This window comes from Numenius arquata, chromosome 2 (assembly GCF_964106895.1).
Source record: "Numenius arquata chromosome 2, bNumArq3.hap1.1, whole genome shotgun sequence".
NCBI classification, from domain to species: Eukaryota; Metazoa; Chordata; class Aves; order Charadriiformes; family Scolopacidae; genus Numenius; species Numenius arquata.
The window spans coordinates 2,608,623-2,627,677 of NC_133577.1; the positions used below are offsets into that span (position 1 = coordinate 2,608,623).

Sequence of the window (19,055 nt, forward strand, 5' to 3'; positions counted from 1 at the left end):
TATGCACTGCACTCAAAATCAAACTGTTTTTTAATTGCAGGCAGTGTCATCTTTTTAAATAAAACACCTTCCCTCCACTTTCCCCCTGCACATACTTTTTTTAAACTCTCTGTTTCAGTCAGAAAATAAGAACAGCTCCAGGAAACTGGAGATTTCAGATCAAACTTAACTTGACCTCTGGAGCTAAAAAGTCCAGCGGGTTTAGTAAAGTTCCTAAAAGAGAAATGTGCTTTTATTTCAGCATACGGTCTCTCACGTTGCAGATCTGTGACAGTTTCCTGTCAAAACGAATGGTGTCTTCGCTTTGCAGACTGCCATTCTCCATGGCCTCCAGAATGTGCAAGTTTTTGCTTCAATCCAAACGATAGGTATCGAGAATAAGAGGAACAAGATTGCAGTCATCAAAATCACTTAAAGTTATTTTCTGTTTTATAGTTTTGTGTGCCTATAAATATTTAGTAAAAAGAAAGCTGGCTACTCACATCACAAAATACCAAGTATTCCATAGAAGTTATCCCATATTTTAGAAACTGAAGTTATGTATATCAATGGTTTATTGGAATTTGTGCTTCTGAGACAAAGGTAGAGAAACAAACAGATTCCTTTAACCCGACGGTGGAGCAACATAGGGAAGGCTGGTTTTGTGGACTATAGAAGGTTGATGTAACTGCTGCAGAATGAGGACTTGCCTCGATGACTTCTGGTGGGTCTTCTGTGCTGACAAGTGAAAGAAAAATGAGATTAGGAAAGCTAATTGGCTGCTTCAAGTATTTAAGGGGAAATACTAAAACTAGCCAATGAGACACAATTTGCGGGGCAAATGGGTAAAGGAACTAGCTCTAATAATTGTTTTTTCAGGAGCAAGGGCTGTAGGAGTTCAAACTAGAGATTACACCCTAATAATACCACCCAGCACAGAGTCCAAGTTAGTAAAAAATGCCGCAGTCTGTGAGCGAGCACAGATGTGCATCCAGCTGCTTTTGCCAAGCCCCATCTGTCCTAGAGCGAAGATTTTACATTTGTCTTCGTTGAACTTCACGTAGCAAGCATCTGTCATCCCACTTCTCCAGCTTGTTAAGATCCCCCTAAAATGCTAGGTGGTGTGCAGGCATACAGGATGGGTCCCCAAGCTGTCTGTGCTGATCTTTAGCCACTGTCCCTCATAAAAGGTCCCTATTCACAGGGCAGCAAGTGAAGAATTACTGCTCTGGGTAACCAATTAATTTTTCAGCTGATTCCCACACTGTTCTGCTCCTCCACCTGCAGTGTAAATGAACTGCCTGCGATCAACACATCATGAAAATATCCTTTTACATTAATACTTGTCACATTCATCTTCATATTCATGTTAAATGTCAATCAAATGTAGTTTCTCTTCATTAAGTACAACTGATAGTATCTTCATGAGCTTCTTCCTTTTATACCAGTTATTGCAGAAATCCCAGCCTATTTGCTTTCTGATCTTTGCATTAAATTACTTTATCCCAGGTGCTCTTCTGTCTCTCATTTTCCATTATCTGTAGTTCTGCAGCTCACACGTGTCTTCGTTTCTCTTGCGAATCTCTTATTACTACCAGATTCTATTCTTCTTCCCTTGTCAGAAGACAAGTCACTGTATAGAATCATAGCATCATTTAGGTTGGAAAAGACAATTTTAAGATCATCGAGTCCAACCATTAACCCAGCACTGCCAAATCCACCACTAAACCATGTCCCTCATCACCACATCTACACGTCTTTTAGATACCTCCAGAGGTGGTCACGTATCAGCTGTATCAGTAATGAAGCCCTGTTTTGTGTCAGTCATGTCCTCCCTTCTTATCGCAACAACCCAAGCTTCCCCTATAGTCTACATGGCCTCCCATTGCCATACCTTCAACTCCCTCCCATATCCCACCCAATATCCCACCCCCTTCCGATATTTAGTTCTCCCTGTAACACATCCCACTCCTGCCCCTTTATTTCCCAACCTCCCATAGTGAGTCACATCCCAACTACTCATAGCTCCCCCGTATCTCTTGCTTGACTAAGATAAGACATAATACGTGTTCATGACCCAGGGCAGGGGGTTGGAACTCAGTAATCTTTAAGGTCCCTTCCAAACCGAACCATTCTATGATTCAAAATTTGTACTGTGACCTATCATGTAACGAGCTGCCCCGTACTCATGGCCAGCCACTGTTTCACATAAGAAACTGACGCACAGCATTGTTTCTTCTTTCCCTCATTTGGGAGCTAAATGAGCTCCCACTGGGAGCCACTCATTTTCAGTAAAGGTGTGAGAATATTGTACCTCTGAATCCTCTTATCACAGAGTCACAGAATGATATTGGGTTGGAAGGGACCTCTGGAGATCACCCAGTCCAAACCCCTACCAGAGCAGGGTCACCCAGAGCAGGTCCCACAGGAACGTGTCCAGGCGGGTTTGGAATGTCTCCAGAGATGGAGACTCCACCACCTCTCTGGGCAGCCTCTTCCAGGGCTCTGCCATCCTCAGAGGAAAGAAGTTCCTCCTCATCTTTAGATGGAACTTCTTATGTTCAAGTTTGTGCCCATTTCCTCTTGTCCTGTCCCTGGGCACCACTGAAAAAAGACTGGCCCCATCCTCCTGACACCCACCCTTGAAGTATTTATAGGCGTTGATCAGATCCCCCCTCAGCCTTCTCTTCTCCAGACTAAAGAGACCCAAGTCCCTCAACCTTTCCTCATCAGAGAGATGCTCCAGGATCCTCATCATCTTTGTAGTCCTCTGCTGTACCCTCTCCAGCAGTTCCCTGTCCTTCTGGAACTGGGGAGCCCAGAACTGGTCCCAGTGCTCCAGATGGGGCCTCCCCAGGGCAGAGCAGAGGGGGAGGATGACCTCCCTCCACCTGCTGGTCACACTCTTCCTGATGCCCCCCAGGATGCCATTGGCCTTCTTGGCCACAAGGGCACATTGCTGGCTCATGGTCATCCTGTTGTCCACCAGGACTCCCAGGTCATGGACTTATGCTCTACTAGATTTGATTGAGGTTAGAGGGTGGCTTAAGAGAGGGTGAGGTGGGTGAGAGGGGAACAGGCACAGGCAGTGCGGCCAGGTGAGCAAATACACTGGCAGGGCTGACTCCACTCCCTCTCTCCGTTCGCGTCACTCAGCTGTCAGTATGTGATTTATTTATTTTCTGTTTCTTCAAAAGGACAAAACTGTGCCGCTGAGAGGTTAATCAGAAACTCTCTTTAATAAAGGCAAGGCCACAGAAAATAGATAAAGTGCTGGCTTTAGCCCAAACCTAAGCAATAGTGAAAACCAGTTTCTGCCAGGCACCGGGCCAGTGACCCCTGTGGAACTTGTGCAGCATTTGGGCAGGCAGAAAAAGCACAACTTGTTACTGCAGCTTTCTGTCCTCAGCTGAACATTCTCCCTCCAACCACTTCTATGACTTGTAGGGACAATTCATGATAGCTGTTACCAGCTCCAGCTAAGGTGGTTTTAAGTTCTCACTTCCCCTCATCCTGGAGATGGTATATTCAGGCACCTCATGAACCCCCACAATACACATACGTATTAGTGTTAGGCAGGTGTGTATGGGTTAGATACAATTTTAGCTCCACTAAAAATGCATTGTGTTTTCAATTGTTAAGAGGACTATTAAATGCTAACTTATCTAAACATTGCACTGGGCTCTCCTGTCAATTGTACAAACAGAAATGTTCTTTCTAGAGTTTGCTTGCTGAAGATTTCTGCGAAACACCTAACGGATTGATTGGGAGCAGCTTCAGATCCAAAACTGTGCTTAAATTCGTATTTTTAAAAAAGACACTTAAAACTAAAAGATTTTCTTCCAGTATTTGATCTGTAACTCCATGGAACCACCAACACTAACAGGCTAGGCAGAGGTGGCCACCTATGTATTTAGAATCATAGAACAGTTTGGGCTGGAAGGGACCTTAAAGACCATCCAGTTCCAAGCCCCTGCCCTGGGCAGGGACACCTCCCACCAGACCAGGTTGCTCAAAGCCCCGTCCAGCCTGGCCTTGAACCCCTCCAGGGATGGGGCAGCCACAGCAGCTTCTCTTCTGAGCAACCTGTTCCAGTTTTAGTCTCCTAATTACAGCTGACATTCAGATGAAATGTGTACAGTAAGAAAAACCACCAGCAGCCTCATCCCAAAGCTTCTCTCAGATCCCACAGAACTTGGGACTTCTGTGTCACGTCCAGCCTTTGGTCTCCACAGAACTATGCAGACCAAATGAAAATACTGGGTGAAAGACAGTGAAGGCAAACACAGCACGAAATGGGTCAAAACAGTGGTAAAATATTTCCAAACAGATTTTATCCCCCAGAAAGGGAAAGCACAGAGGAGCCAAATAGAGAAACAGTTCAGAGGGGCCTGGGGCTGTGTGGGAGGGCTGCGTAAAGGATGGAGTTTAGAGCAGTTTGGAGCAAGACCATCTAATCTCGCCTGGACTGCAGCTAAACGGAGGGAAAATTTTCCTCTGGATTGTGTAGAGTTCTTAGAATCATAGAACAGAATCATAGAATTGTCCAGGTTGGAAGGGACCTTTAGTTCAGAGCATGGGCACATCAGATGGCTGGAAAGAAGTTCTACAGTCAGTTGTCTGAAGTCCAGCTCCTGTTGGCGTGATATTAAGTGTAGAGAATCATAGAATTGTTTAGGTTGGTAAGATCATTGAGTCTAACTGTTAACCCGACTGCCAAGTCCGCCACTGAACCATGTCTCTCAGCACCACATCTACACGTCTTTTAAATACCTCCAGGGATGGTGACTCCACCACTGCCCTGGGCAGACCATCCAAGGCTTCATAACCCTTTCAGTGAAGAAATTTTTCCTAATATCCAATCTGAACCTCCCCTGGCAACTTGAGGCCGTCTCCTCTGGTCCCATCGCCTGTGACTTGGGAGAAGAGACCGACCCCCCCTGGCTACACCCTCCTTTCAGGGAGTTGGAGAGAGCGAGAAGGTCTCCCCTCAGCCTCCTTTTCTCCAGGCTGAACACCCCCAGCTCCCTCAGCCTCTCCTCACAAGACTTGTGCTCCAGACCCCTCACCATCTCCGTTGCCCTTCTCTGGACCCGCTCGAGCCCCTCAATGTCTTTTTTGTGGTAAGGGGCCCAAAACTGGACACAGAACTCGAGGTGAGGCACTGGGGGGTAATCACTGCCCTAGTGCTGTTGGCCACACAATTTCTGATTAAAATCCTGAGTGAAAGCAATGTGTGCAAAGGCGCGTCCCACCTTTCGCCACACGCTCCCTCGCTGCCTTCACCACCAACGGGGCGGCGCAGCCACAAGCCGCCATGACAGCCCGCCAGCTGCAGGCCCCACTCGGCGCGGAGCACTCTGGGATCTGTAGTCCAGCGGGCCCCCGCGGCGCCCGTTTCCCCGGGGAGGGCTCCCGCCGTCCTTTCCCTCTTTCTTCCTCACCGGGCATGCAGCGCTTGCTGAGGCGCCTTCTCCCCGTCTTCTCCTCGGTGCGGCCGGCGGCGGCGGCCCGCAACCTCTTGGCCGAGCCCGCGCTGCCGCGCCTCATGGCGCTGAGGCCGCCGCCGCCGCCGGCGGCGGGCGGGAACCCCCCCGACGCGACCCCGGAGGACGGTGAGGAGGCGGCGGGGGCGGTGTTGGGCGGCGGCGGGGAGAGGGTATGGGCCGGCGAGGCCCCGGGGGCCGGTTCCCCCCTCGGCTGCGGGCGCCTGCGGCCGCAGGCGCCCGCAGCCGAGGGGGGAACCGGCCCCCGGGGCCTCGCCGGTGAGGGCCGGGCGCCCTCAGCTGCTGAGGAGCCGGTGTCCCGTGAGGGTAGATCGGCTGTGGAAACCCCTGGCTTCCAAAAAACCGGGGTTTTTTGGGCTCTCGGGTGGATTTCACAGCGAGGGCTTCTCGTGTGTGTTAAAAAAAAACAACCAAACAAAACACCATTCCAGCGGATCGGGGGCTGCTGTGAAAAAGGAGGATTTTGCTGTTATTTCGCCCCCCCCCCCCCAATTTCTCCCCTCAGTCAGTGTAAGCATCTGATCTGGCTGAATATCAAACCTACTTTTTTTTTTTTTTTATTCCCCCCCCCCCCAAGTTTGTTTTTCTTTTTATGCAAAGTTTGGTTTGTTTGGGTTTTTTTTTTTCCTCTTTTTTTTTCAAGCTTTTTCACTTCTCTGTGCAAACGCTACCAACGTTCCAAATTCCTAGAGAGCAAGACCGTTTATTTCTGCACGAGCTTTCAGTCAGATGGTCTCCAAAGGCTTCATTTCTTACTAAGCGTATAAACATAGGAACATAAACACGTTAACCAGGGAAACGGCGCCCGGAGACTTAATCTGCCTGCGATCTCCCACGTGTGGGTGTCAAATAATCCAGGTTATTTTACTTGATACTATAATGTAAGTATGGAGAGGAAGAGGGCTGGGAAGGGAACGCAATCAAACATTTATTCTCTCCTTTGTAAGGTAGGTGTATCATGATTTTTTTTTTTGCTGCTGGAACAGATGACTTAAATACTGGTGAAGATCAGCAGCCGCTTAACTACAGAAATAATGTTATCACCTGCTCCTATATGAAATTCAAGCTAATATAATTAAGCATGCCATTAAGAAAAAAAGAGTTTATCCTCTAACAGCTTGATGGTCAAGGAGCTGGTTTTGTTACTTAGGTCTCACATTACCAACATGATGTCAAGAATTGGGAAAAAAATCTTGTTTTCAGGTTGTTTTAGTGACTGGAACACAACCCTTGATTTTTGTTGCTGATTTCTTTAACAAATATTTCAGAAGAGGTGAGGGATGGAGGTTTTTTGCTTGCGGCACAACCTGTAGAATTTAGAAGCGGTGCTTGTTCATTCAGTGAATCGATTTGCAGTTAATCACTGGCTGTGCCTTCGCTGTGCCCATCGGCTATCGTGAGCAGACAGGATTTTTCAAAGTGGCCCAAACATGTTGCTTTTTTGCGCAGAGAGAGCAAAGGAAACGTGTAATCTGCAATACCCACCCCTCAGATTTATGTGAGTCCTTGTTCTGCAGCTTAACACATCCCTTTTGCTGGCTGTAATTCTGCAGTTCTGAATCTTCTTGATAGCTTTTCTACCCCAGACTGTCCTAATTTTTTCAGTTTCATGAACTTCTGTCTTGTCCTTCACTTCGAGATCTCTTTGAAGGAAGGATCATTATTTTGTGTATGTTTCTGGATCACCAGCAACAGTATGTTTCGTGTGAGCTTGACTTTAATATAAATATTAAGTAATAATTTTATTATTGTTTAAAGATCTGTTTGTTGTACCTCGTTCTTTAGCGTCTACAAGCAACAAGTTTAAGTACTTTGTTTTTTTTTAATAGCCTCTGGGATAATGTTAGGTGTCAGTCCACAACCACAGAGTGATTTATGCCTCCCTACTTTAGAGTGAATTAGCATTTAATCAGGTCGTCCTTTTACTTCTCCTCCCTACCGTAAATTGATATACACAAGAAACAGTCCAGAGGGTGTTAATAACCCAGACTGGGTCTGTAATATTGATTTTATAGATGTAGTGTAGCTTTGCATGCCACAAGAACATAATAGGTGCTTTTGCTGCCAGATTTTCCCCTTGGGCCAGATCTGGACTATCTGCGCTGGTCACAAGAGGAGCTTTGAAAGCGCGTTGTCTGTAGTAATGAGCTGGCCCAGGATAAACTGCGATTCCGACATCAGGCCGCTTCCACTACAGTAATCCCATTGTGGAGTTGTCCCAAGAGAATATTGCTGGGTGCCTGGTTGCGTGCATGGTTTTTGCTGCTAGAGAAGATTTTACTTTTCCATTTTTTAAGGTATAACTTAATACGCAAATATTAGAGTATGCTGATGCAGAAACGTGAAGCAGACATAGGGAAATGACTCAGGCTTAGTTGGTACTCTTGGGGAAAAAGACATTTTTAAAAAGTTGTTGTTACTGGAGATTGTTCTGTCATTGTGGCGTTACTCTTGAGATAGAACTTCATGTATCTCTTTATACATGCAAGATGAGTTTTGATATATGGTGATTCCTTCTTTAGCTTACACACTAAAAATCAGTTTTTAGAACCAGAAGTTTACATCACTGCTGTCTGTTACACGTTCTACTGTGTGGGAGATGCAGGGGAAGAATAATCATCTCATTCCTGACTGCTGTACTCAGCTGAGAACTCTCTGTTATATCTGGAATGGTGGCATTCCCTTCCTCCTCCTTTGTGCCTCATTTCCAGTGTGTTTACATTGGAATTAATTTCCCAGTGTTTGTCTGCACTGAATTTCATGTGTTATCTAAAGTGAATCACAGAATGCTATGGGGTTGGAAGGGACCTCTGGAGATCATCTAGTCCAACCCCCTGCCAGAGCAGGGTCACCCAGAGCAGGTTGCACAGGAACGTGTCCAGGTGGGTTTGGAATGTCTCCAGAGATGGAGACTCCACCACCTCTCTGGGCAGCCTCTTCCAGGGCTCTGCCACCCTCACAGGAAAGAAGTTCCTCCTCATGTTTAGATGGAACTTCGCATGTTCAAGTTTGTGCCCGTTCCCTCTTGTCCTGTCCCTGGGCACCACTGAAAAAAGACTGGCCCCATCCTCCTGACACCCACCCTTTGAGTATTTATAGGCGTTGATCAGATCCCCCCTCAGCCTTCTCTTCTCCAGACTAAAAAGACCCAAGTCCCTCAGCCTTTCCTTGTAAGAGATGCTCCAGGCCCCTCATCATCTTTGTAGCCCTCTGCTGCACCCTCTCCAGCAGTTCCCTGTCCTTCTGGAACTGGGGAGCCCAGAACTGGACACAATATTTTTCCAGTGTGTTTACATTGGAATTCATTTGCCAGTGTTTGTCTGCGCTGAATTTCATTTGTTACCTAAAGTGAACTTTACATGATGGCTGAAGATTTTATTTTTTTTATTCTTGGTTATAAGTATCCCCTTTTTTTTTTTTTTTTGCGTGTAATTGCATTTACTTAGAAGTGAACAAGACCCTAAGTTATTAAATACAGAAGGCTGAACTTCGTTTTTTTGCTGTTCCATATAAAGTGTTAAAGTATTTTTGCTGATATGTTGACAGGGAAGCAGAGCAACATTCTCAGGGGAGTTGTGTGTCAATACTCATTTGCTGAGAGAGACATTAGAGAAATGTATACTTGCTATATTGCTTGTGTATTATGTCTCTTAGCTGTTTATGTCAAAAACTAACACTCAGTTGTTTTAAATGTATTGCAGATGGGCTGGAAAACGTACAGCAAAAGAAGATCTCTGAAGAGAATAAGAAAAGGACCCACCAGGGAAAAGAGCCGTTTCCTGCTGATTCGGTAGAATCTCTGATGGCGGAAATGCCATTTGTCGACACCGATATTGAAGAGGAATTTGTTAGTAAGTAGATATTGAAGACGGAATTTGTTGGTAGAAGTAATGTGGAAGCAGAGACACGTCACACACTCAGTTCTTGGTCCTGCCCCTTGCTGTGTACACGTGGGCGTGTGGAACAGGGTCTCCCTGCGAACAGGGTCTAGTCCAGAACCTCTCTTACAGGTACTCAGTTCTGTAAATACTTTAGCATATTAAAAATTTACCATTTCATGATCCATTGCAGCAATGAGTCACAGAGTAAAGACATTTCTTATGCCAATTCACACTACTGTATATGAGCTTCTCACCTGGTGGCTTTTATGCTTTTATGAGCTGTCTTCCAGTATGTGTATTCCCAGCATGGGGCTAGATGGGACTAATTCCCACCATTACTGCACTTCTAATTGGGCAGGGGATGTCTGCAGCCTGGTCAGCGTATGGGTATGAATCAGGCCATGTGGTGGAAGAGGGTCTGCAAAGTCTTGAGGAAATAAGCTGGGAGAAAAATAATTTATGGAAAAATTGAGGGGACACACTTTTCTTTTGCTATGTTGGAAGGGGTCTTTGGGAAAGGAGGAGGTAGAGAGTAGATCTGGCTTGAATTAAATTTTCTTCTTGAAATTTTTCTTAATATCCAATCTGAACCTCCCCTGGTGCAACCTGAGGCCGTTTCCTCTTGTCCCATCGCCTGTTGCTTGGGAGAAGAGACCGACCCCCCCGGGCTACACCCTCCTTTCAGGGAGTTGTAGAGAGCGAGAAGGTCTCCCCTCAGCCTCCTTTTCTCCAGGCTGAACACCCCCAGCTCCCTCAGCCTCTCCTCACAAGACTTGTGCTCCAGACCCCTCACCAGCTCCGTTGCCCTTCTCTGGACCCGCTCCAGCCCCTCAATGTCTTTTTTGTGGTGAGGGGCCCAAAACTGGACACAGCACTCGAGGTGGGGCCTCACCAGTGCCCAGTGCAGGGGGACGATCACCTCCCGAGTCCTACTCACCACGCTGTTCCTGACACAGGCCAGGATGGTGTTGGCCTTCTTGGCCGCCTGGGCACACCGCTGGCTCATGTTCAGCCGACAGTTGGCCAACTGTCCTTTTCCACCAGTGTCTTTGTTTTCATTTGTCTGCTGAAAGTAATCTTTTTTTTTCTCTTCAGTGTATGCAACCCCTGAAATAAATATAAAAACGAAAAGAAAGAGGACTACTGGAAAAGAAACTGAAGAAGGCAGCGAGCGAAAGAAGAAAAAGAAAAAACAGTGTCAACCGAATTATTTCATTTCTCTTCCAATTACTAATCCAAAGGTGATATTCTTTGTTATACTAATTTGGTATAACCAGAATTATTTCAACAGCTGTATGTGTTTATAGGAAGAACAGTGTTGGATCTTGAGCAAAATAATTTTTTTTCAGGTATTTTTAAAGAAACACTAGCAGCCTATTCAAAGAATAACTTTATTTTATATAACATTTTTGTGAATAAAATTTCTTATCTGGAAAAGACTAGAGGAAAAATATTTATCTTTTTATTCGGTTTGTCAGTCCTGTGGATTTCACATTATTTTGACTGAAGCTGGCTTAAATTTCCCCTCTGTACTAGTCCAGTATTGCTTATTTTGAGAATAAGGAAGAGAGACATTCCTGTTTAATTTAATAAGAAAATCCCTAGCGATATTTTTAGCTCTCCTTATAGAGGGGAATTTAAATTTGGATCTGTTGCTGTTTTAACTTGGTTTTTCAAATGGATTCAAGAAGTGCAGAGAGCTCTTTAAGAAAATGTATTTTCTTGTAGTTATCACGTGTTGTCTCCTTTAGACAGTGAATGGGGGTGATTTCTTACACGCTGTGGGGTGTCTCGGGTCACCTTTTGTGTCTTACATCATTTATGGAGCTAAAGGAACAGCTTTATTAAATCGAAGAGCGTTTGGGAATTCCAGGACTTTGCTAGAAAGTTTTGTTTATACTTGCCTTAGACGGAGGGTTGTTCTGAAAGTAGAAAATACACGTTTGAATTTGTATAGGCAACATTAGCCAAAATTTAGAGTTAAGACACCTGGTTTCTCGATAGCCAGAGGGAATCTGGTAATTACTGGAAGTATTTCAGTTAGTAATGAGAGACCTTTCTTTTTGTTTGAGGATCTGATTTAATTCCAGTGACCCGTTTTGGGCATTAGTTCTCTTTGTTCGTATATTATGTAGAATTTTAAGCTTTACACAGAGAACCATTTTGTAATAAGGGATATTTCTGGAACATTTAATGACCTCTTCCTCTTGGAAACTAAACGTTTTCCTTGTTTTCATTTTAATTGTGCTTTACATCTTCAGAAATAAAATGTGGTGTTCCATTAATTTTGAATTTCTATTGAACTTTGCATTATTGCTTGTGCAAAAATAGTTACATGGGTGATTATCCATATTATTGTATCCTTTTCTGGTAATTTTAAGTTATCACTTGGTAGGTTCACCTTTCAGGGTCTTGATTATATTTAAGCTGTTAAACCTTTAAAGCTTACAGTCTTTATATTCACTTACTAGTAGTGTCCTTGCAATAAGCAAAACTAAGTTACTTTATTACTCGTCAGAATAAATTCTTCCAAGTAATGGGAGAGGGGACATTGAAATAGGTCTCAGTCTTCTTTCTATATCGCCTTTATCAAAAAGGCAGGTTATTTCGTATTTTCCTGGTGGGTTCAGCAATAGCTTGTCTCTGGAACTGGCCATTTTGGGAATTAGTCCTATTCCAAACGGATGTTGTTAATTGGTTTTTTAGCTTGGTTTCCTAATGGAGTATATACAGGTGGGAGCCTGCCTGTCTGTTTGCTTTGTTATAACCCCATTGGGGTTTTGGAGGTTTTGAACCTGCTCTGGGTTTCCAACCTCTTGTCCAGATCTGGATACAAAAATTGACATCTCGGAGGTACTAATTTCTCACAGTTTTGGTGGAATTGGTGTTTGCATAAAAGAGAGAGCTTCTAAGAAACATGCTTCTCTTGAAGGCTGTAGTGGGGAGCGGGAGGTAGTTTAGGACACAAGCAGGAAGGGACTCGGAGGTACGACTGAAGGAAACTATTTGGGTAAGGGGATGTGGGGATATTGGGGGATATCGGCTGATAATCTGAATAACTGATCTTTTTCGGAGCGAGGATGGTCTTACTGCCATGATAAAACACTTCCACAATTCTCTTCTGTGTTCTGAAGGGCTTGTATATATACATTTATTTATTTTTTTACTTTTTTTTTTTTTGCCAGCTCTCAGGTACAAATTAAATTTAGAAGCAAGAGTTGAAAATGGAATAAAATTGTAATTCATATGATAGATGATTTTACTTTCGATGTTTGTTTTGTTTGGGTTTGTTGTTGGTTTTTTTTTTTTTACAGGGCTAACTGCATTTGCTTTAGTTTATAAACTTAAATAATTATGCAGTCAATACCTTGCAATTATCAGGGAATATGCTTACCAGTTTTTTGCTTAAAAAAAAAAAATTGGTTGGTTAAATTTCTCCTACTCCTTCTGAGACAATAAAAGTGATATTTATCCAGGATAAGATCAGTTCTGACATGAAAGAAGATGGTCTTATGATTTATGAGCAAAATATTGGTGTAGTTTTCTTTATGTCTTGCCCTACCCGAGGCACTTGGGGCTTTGTAGATGCCAGAGCACCTTTTTCTTACCTTCCTTCCTCCTCCCCACCCTCCTTTCAGTTATGATTTGGTTTTATTTATACGGCCCTACTAGGTATCTATGGCACATGAGGTAAAACTCCTGCATGGCAAAACTCATCTGAAGGAATTTGGTCCAGAAAATCCTGACCATTCCCACTAGATTGTGTTTTTTCAGGAAATTTATGTGTTCCTCATGATTAACAGAGCTACCAAAATACAGCAAGGCTTGTTTTGGTTTTTTTTTAACCTAAGAGCTACTTGTGCTTATGCTATAGAAGCGAATACATACAGTATATTTGTGAAGCATTCAGCACTGAGTTTCAATTAAAAAAATAATTAAAAAATCAGATTGAAGTCTTCTACACGCTTCTTTTAGACTTTATACACCAAAGCTGATTTGTCTGTGATGTCTTTGCTTACCGTGCTTTAAGAAATAACTCATTTTGTCAGATGGTCAAGGTTATTGGATTTGATTTAACTTCCACTAACATATTCAGGAATTGTTGCAGGTTTTTGGTTTTTTTTCTGTGTTTTGGTGGTGGGTTTTTTTCATAAATCACTACAACACAACTATCATAACGGCAAGCACAGTAAACGTTTTGGATACAATTTATAAATCACGTATAACCATACACATAATTTTCAATGAAGAAAATGTAATTAAAATAATTTTAAAGGAAAAGACTGATGAAGTTAGAACTGTATACATACATGGAAAATCATTAAAAATAATTAAAATATGTTTGAGGAGAGTATACTGCCTATTGGGCGGTTTAACCAGGATTGTAAATTGGGTATCTCTACAAATTATTTACTGAATCTTCCTGTTTTGTGTGTGCCCGATCCTGCAAAGATATCCTTCTTTGGGGTTGGACTCGACAATCTCCAGAGGTCCCTTCCAACCCCGTATCATTCTGTGATCCCAGACGCTTGTCTGTATGTAGCAACATTCCAGTTTAGCAAAGTGGGCAGAGGAAGTCCTTGAAGAAGTGTCAAACTGGATAATCGTAATACACTCCAGGAATTTATCATACTTCTGGAAGGGAACTCCTATTCAGATGTGATGGGGAGTGTCCAGTGATTTATTAATCACTCCATTAACACCCACTTTGTACCACTCAGGGCAATTAGCACAGCTTTATCAGAGGATAAAACTTCCTTCTGCTACAATGGTTTTTACATAAACATTTGATTTCAGTCTGTGTGCTTTCTTGTTCGCTCCCATGACGGGATACAGTAATTTTAATGGCTAATTATTGTCTTGGTGTCTGTCCTTCTTCCCAGATTACCCACGGTGTCCGGGCTCTCCAAGATGCAATAATACAGAAGGACCAAAGACTTTCCAAAGCGATGGTTCGCTCTGGCTCGTTGCACGTCACCATGTTCGTGATGCATTTATCCAACGAAGAAGAAATTAGCGTGTAGGTATTTGGTGTTCAATTAAGTATATACAAGTGTTTTTGCTGGAGGAGTTAAGAAAAAGACTAGAAGGGAAAATTGATGCTTATTTTTTTTGTCAGTCCTAAATTACTAGGGTTACTGAATATTTAATTCTTGTTGTTCTTAATCTTAATATTAGCCATTTTCATAATTTATGGCACGTCATGAGCTCTGAATAAAGAATGCTTTTTTCCCTTTGCATTTTTCATACTGTGTGCTGAACTTGCATGCACAAATCTCATGCTTCATGAAGTAATTATTTTAAGACAGTGTTTTGATACAGGGGACACGGAACAGATTAACAGGGGAATTTTCAGAATGTCGTAGTTTAGCAAATTTATAAGACAAATCAGTAATTGTCACTGAAAGACTTTAATAAATAAACGTTAGTTCCAAGCTAATGCCTCATGCAGTTATAGTTTGGCTTTTTTATTTAAGTACCCTAAAGTACTCTATTTTTATTATTTATATTTTTTAATATTTATATATTTATTTTATTTTATTTGAGTACTCTAAAGTACTCTGTTTAAGTACTTATTTATTTAAGTACTCTGAAAGAAAGGTGGCTCAGGCATAATCAGAAGTATAGTTTTTATGTTACTTCAGTGATACAACTGATTTTTTTTGATCATATAAAAGGTAGGAAAGTTGTGGAAAGGCGTATGTATGATACAGTGGTGTCATGTGTCTAAGTGTTAGATGCGACTACTTTATAAAAATGCAGATTTTTGGTGGTTTTTACTGTTTATCACCTGCTGTACTGCTGACAAGCCTACTTCAACGTACAAGTTCAGTGGTTAATAGGAAGATGTTGAGATTTTTAAGTCTGTCTCTACAGCTGCCATTTATGAAGGCTCAAAATAATAATTAGTGTGTCTAGCTTTAATTTTGACTTGAAATGAAAACATATGTTGTATTTTGTAGTCCTGCTTTACAGAGACTTTCCCAACAGTTTCTGTTTAGCTGCGGTGCCCAATGGGCTGCACGTCAGACGTTTCTATATTTGCACGTTGTAATGGCAGAATTGAGATGGCAAACGTTTTGTTAACTTTAACAGAATATTACCTAAAATGCTGATAAATGGCCAACTGGCTTTAGAGGGACGTCTGGGAATCCTCCAGTGCTTATGTATCAATTTGGTAGCAAATTGCCAATGAATCAAACATCATCAGGTCCTTGTAATTCTGTGAAAGAGAAGCCTCAGAGTTTCACCTCTCCCAGATGAGTTCTTTCAGCAGCCCTCTGTCTTATATATATAAAATATATATATGAAATATATATATTTCATATAAATATATATTATATAATTTATATAAAATGTAAATATATTCTTTATATATCTATATAAATATATAAAATACATATATAAAAACCTGGTTTTCTCTGCAGTGTTAGCAGGCATGTGGTCCATGAATTATCTAGATCAAATAATAAACAAGTTCAGTGGGTTGGGGTTTGGGTTGGGGTTAGGGTATGGTAGTACGGTTACAAAATAATGTATCTAATAAGTTTATGTTGAATATTTTTTTTCCCTGGAAGGTTTGGCTGTTAAAGTGCAGATTGCTCGTAAGAAAGTGAGAATTCAAGACAGAATACAGGAACCATTTGCTAGTCACAGGCATACTTCTAATAAGTAGAAGTATTTTGGCTAAAATCATTTAACACACCTAAAAATAATGAGATATCAGGATATCTAAACCAATTGCCCTGCTTGTTTTTCATACTTCTTTCCTCTAATGCTCTATGCTTGTGGCCTCTGTGCTCTCACCTCTCCTGGGAGGGTGCGAGTCTGTCAGCATCCTCGTCTCCAACACCTGATATAAAGGGCGAGAGACATCCAGGAACAGGGAATAGAAGGGAAAGCAGAGGACATTGGATCTGCTCCCTGTGCCTTCTGTCTCCTGGAGTAGTCACACCAGCGTCCTGCTGCCCTGGCTGATGGGCAGACTGCGGTAGCATATGAAAATGGGTGAGAACAAGCACTGACTCTATGTGTGAGGTTTTTTTAAAAGGGTTGGAAGCATGAACTTTTAAAAACAGGGATTGCGAGAGGCTATCTGAAAGGCGAGTATGCCTCCTCGTGAATATTTTGGAGTCCTAAACCGTATATCAAAACCAAATATTCCCAAGTTCAGTATCTTCTGCTTCTCCTGGAGCTCTTTCCCGGCTCTCACTGTCTGACTGCCACCCAAACATGTACTCACGGGGTTCTTCTCTGCCTCTCCCAGCAGAACTCCCCGCTCCAGGCACCCAGGAGCTGCTCTCTAGTCAGCAGAGCTTCCCCAGTGACTCACCCCTTCCCTGGCCAGATGCCTCCTACAGGTATCTAGCTCGGCTGTCCTCAGGTATTTGCTATTATATGGGATTTTTTTATTATTTTTTTTTATAACTGATGTTTTCTGTTTAATCTTTTGGGAGAACTTGAAGAGTAAAAAAATTGACTTTTCTTCCTTCACTGATTTTTGATACCAGATTAACAGAAAGAAAGCAAGATCCAGGCTGGCAGAAGAACCTGTGTGTAACGTAGGGTGAGAGTAATCCCTCAGACAAAGCGCAGCATCCAAGAGTTCGCAGATCCTTAGGTTTGGATCCATTAATTTAATTAGATACCTGCAGTTTTTCTGCTGTGTTTCCACAGTAAGGCCTCTGTCTATACAGAAATGAAATGTGTTGAATGCTATTTGGAGTCAAAACGTGCGATAAGAATGTGCTAACGTAACAGTCAGTTCAGCGCAAGCCCTTTGTATGGTATGTTAGTACATACAAGCTTTTACCCCAAAAATGGAAGATCTGTGCTCTAGGCCCCTCCTTCTAAAAGAATCTAGACCTGCAATTCCCATGGGAGTTTCCTGACGGATTGGCGGTGCTCTATGCTTCAGGAGTGCACTTTACGTCTCTTTTTGTAGGACTATATGAAATGTGAGGTTTTAGAAACCATAAACTAAGCAAGCAAGAGTCATACAGCACTCCCTCCTAGTCCCTGTGTGCATAGGCATGGGATGGGATCGGGTACCACAAATCAGGACGCCTTTGCTACCAGACTCGCGTCAACCTCTTCTTGCTTGTTATCTGTAAAAGACTGTGTGAATCTGACCTTTTCATTATAAATATGAGTGCTGAAAGGATTCAGTTTGGGGTTTTTTTGCGAGGTTGCTTTTTCCAACAGGTAATCCAAATTAGCAATTCAGAAATTCGTAAAAAGAAACTACATCAATTTTAAGTGCTATAATACTTACATTCCAACAATACCGAAAAAAAACAGGCACTGCTTCTATAATCCTATAGGATTATGGAAGGATACTTAGGATATACTGCTTAATGCTTTTTTTTTTCATTTCCTTGCTCCACTTCGGAGCAAAACACTTGTAAACTGTTTTGTTGTCCCTGTGGGTTGGTTGCACTGACTGTAACTGCTATTTGTCATCTTAAATACAGTTTGGTAGAGAATAACAAGAGAGTAACACTGTGGTGTTACTGACTTCAGTGGAAGTATTTGGCCTTGTGCGTTATTCTTACAAAGCAATTGTTAGACGTTATAAAGTGACTGATAGAATATGAAAATACGAAATATTCTAGAATGTTTAGCTGGTGAACAGAGCTTTCTGTGACTCTTCGTGTACTAGTTCTCAACTGCAAAAAATCCAGAGATGGGTTTTGGATCCGGGCACAATTCAGTACTTAAAAGCCCACTGGAATCTTTGACACGGTGTATTTGAAATATCTATACTTGTTTTGGAACAATTTTCATGTTCATGTCGGTAAATAAATCTACTCATGGTTACCTGTGAAGTAATCTGACAGGTATAATCGGCATTAGATGGGTGTTTTTGAAAGGAATTAAGTATAACAACATACGGAAGACATAGGAGCAGGCTTGTCTCACGGTGGTAGAAGGGTAGGTCGGTGGCAGAGACAATGCTCAAGGAAAAAAAAATACCTTTGCCAAGGACCAAGTAATGGCGTTGTTGTTTAGCGTGGTTATAGAGGAGCTAAAGTGAATCATAGAATCATAGAATGGTTAGAGTTGGAAGGGACCTTAAAGATCATTGAGTTCCAACCCCCTGCCATGGGCAGGGACACCTCCCACCAGACCAGGTTGCTCAAAGCCCCATCCAGCCTGGCCTTGAACCCCTCCAGGGATGGGGCAGCCACAGTTTCTCTGGGCAACCTGTTCCAGTGCTTCACCACCCTCACAGCAAAGAATTTCTTCCTGATATCTAATTTAAATCTCCACTCTTTCAATTTTAAACCATTCCGCCTTGTCCTGTCGCTCCCCTCCCTGATCAAGAGTTCCTCCCCATCTCTCCTGGAGCTCCTTTAGGGACTGGAAGGGGCTCTAAGGTCTCCCTGGGGCCTTCTCTTCTCCAGGATGGACACCCTCAACTCTCTCAGCCTAAGTACTTCTAGGTAGTAGATTTAAGCCCTCTAAGAAAAACCAAAGGACTGTATCACTCAAGGATATTTTGTTGTTATCAACATTTTCCTTAATCTGGCCGACTTTCAATTAAATGGATAGTTCTCATCAAGAGTCCGCCTTGTTAAACACAATGAAAGCATGTGTAGAGTTTTTTGTAAATGTACAAGCTTAAAGAATATAATTTAGCCTACTTTAGAAATCGTGGTGATGGCTTTCATCCAACTGGGACAGA

General features: G+C 42.6%; 1 protein-coding gene across 1 annotated transcript in view; it reads left to right on the forward strand.

The window, feature by feature from the left end:
- The first annotated feature begins 5,428 nt into the window (after positions 1–5,428).
- The window catches only part of AKAP7 (A-kinase anchoring protein 7), an 84,310-nt gene continuing 70,683 nt past the window's right edge, over positions 5,429–19,055 (forward strand). Inside the window, exons 1-4 of the mRNA XM_074166984.1 lie at positions 5,429–5,594; positions 9,188–9,337; positions 10,463–10,608; positions 14,251–14,387. Of these exons, the coding sequence (XP_074023085.1) occupies positions 5,429–5,594; positions 9,188–9,337; positions 10,463–10,608; positions 14,251–14,387 (599 nt within the window). The remainder of the gene's footprint in view (positions 5,595–9,187; positions 9,338–10,462; positions 10,609–14,250; positions 14,388–19,055) is intronic.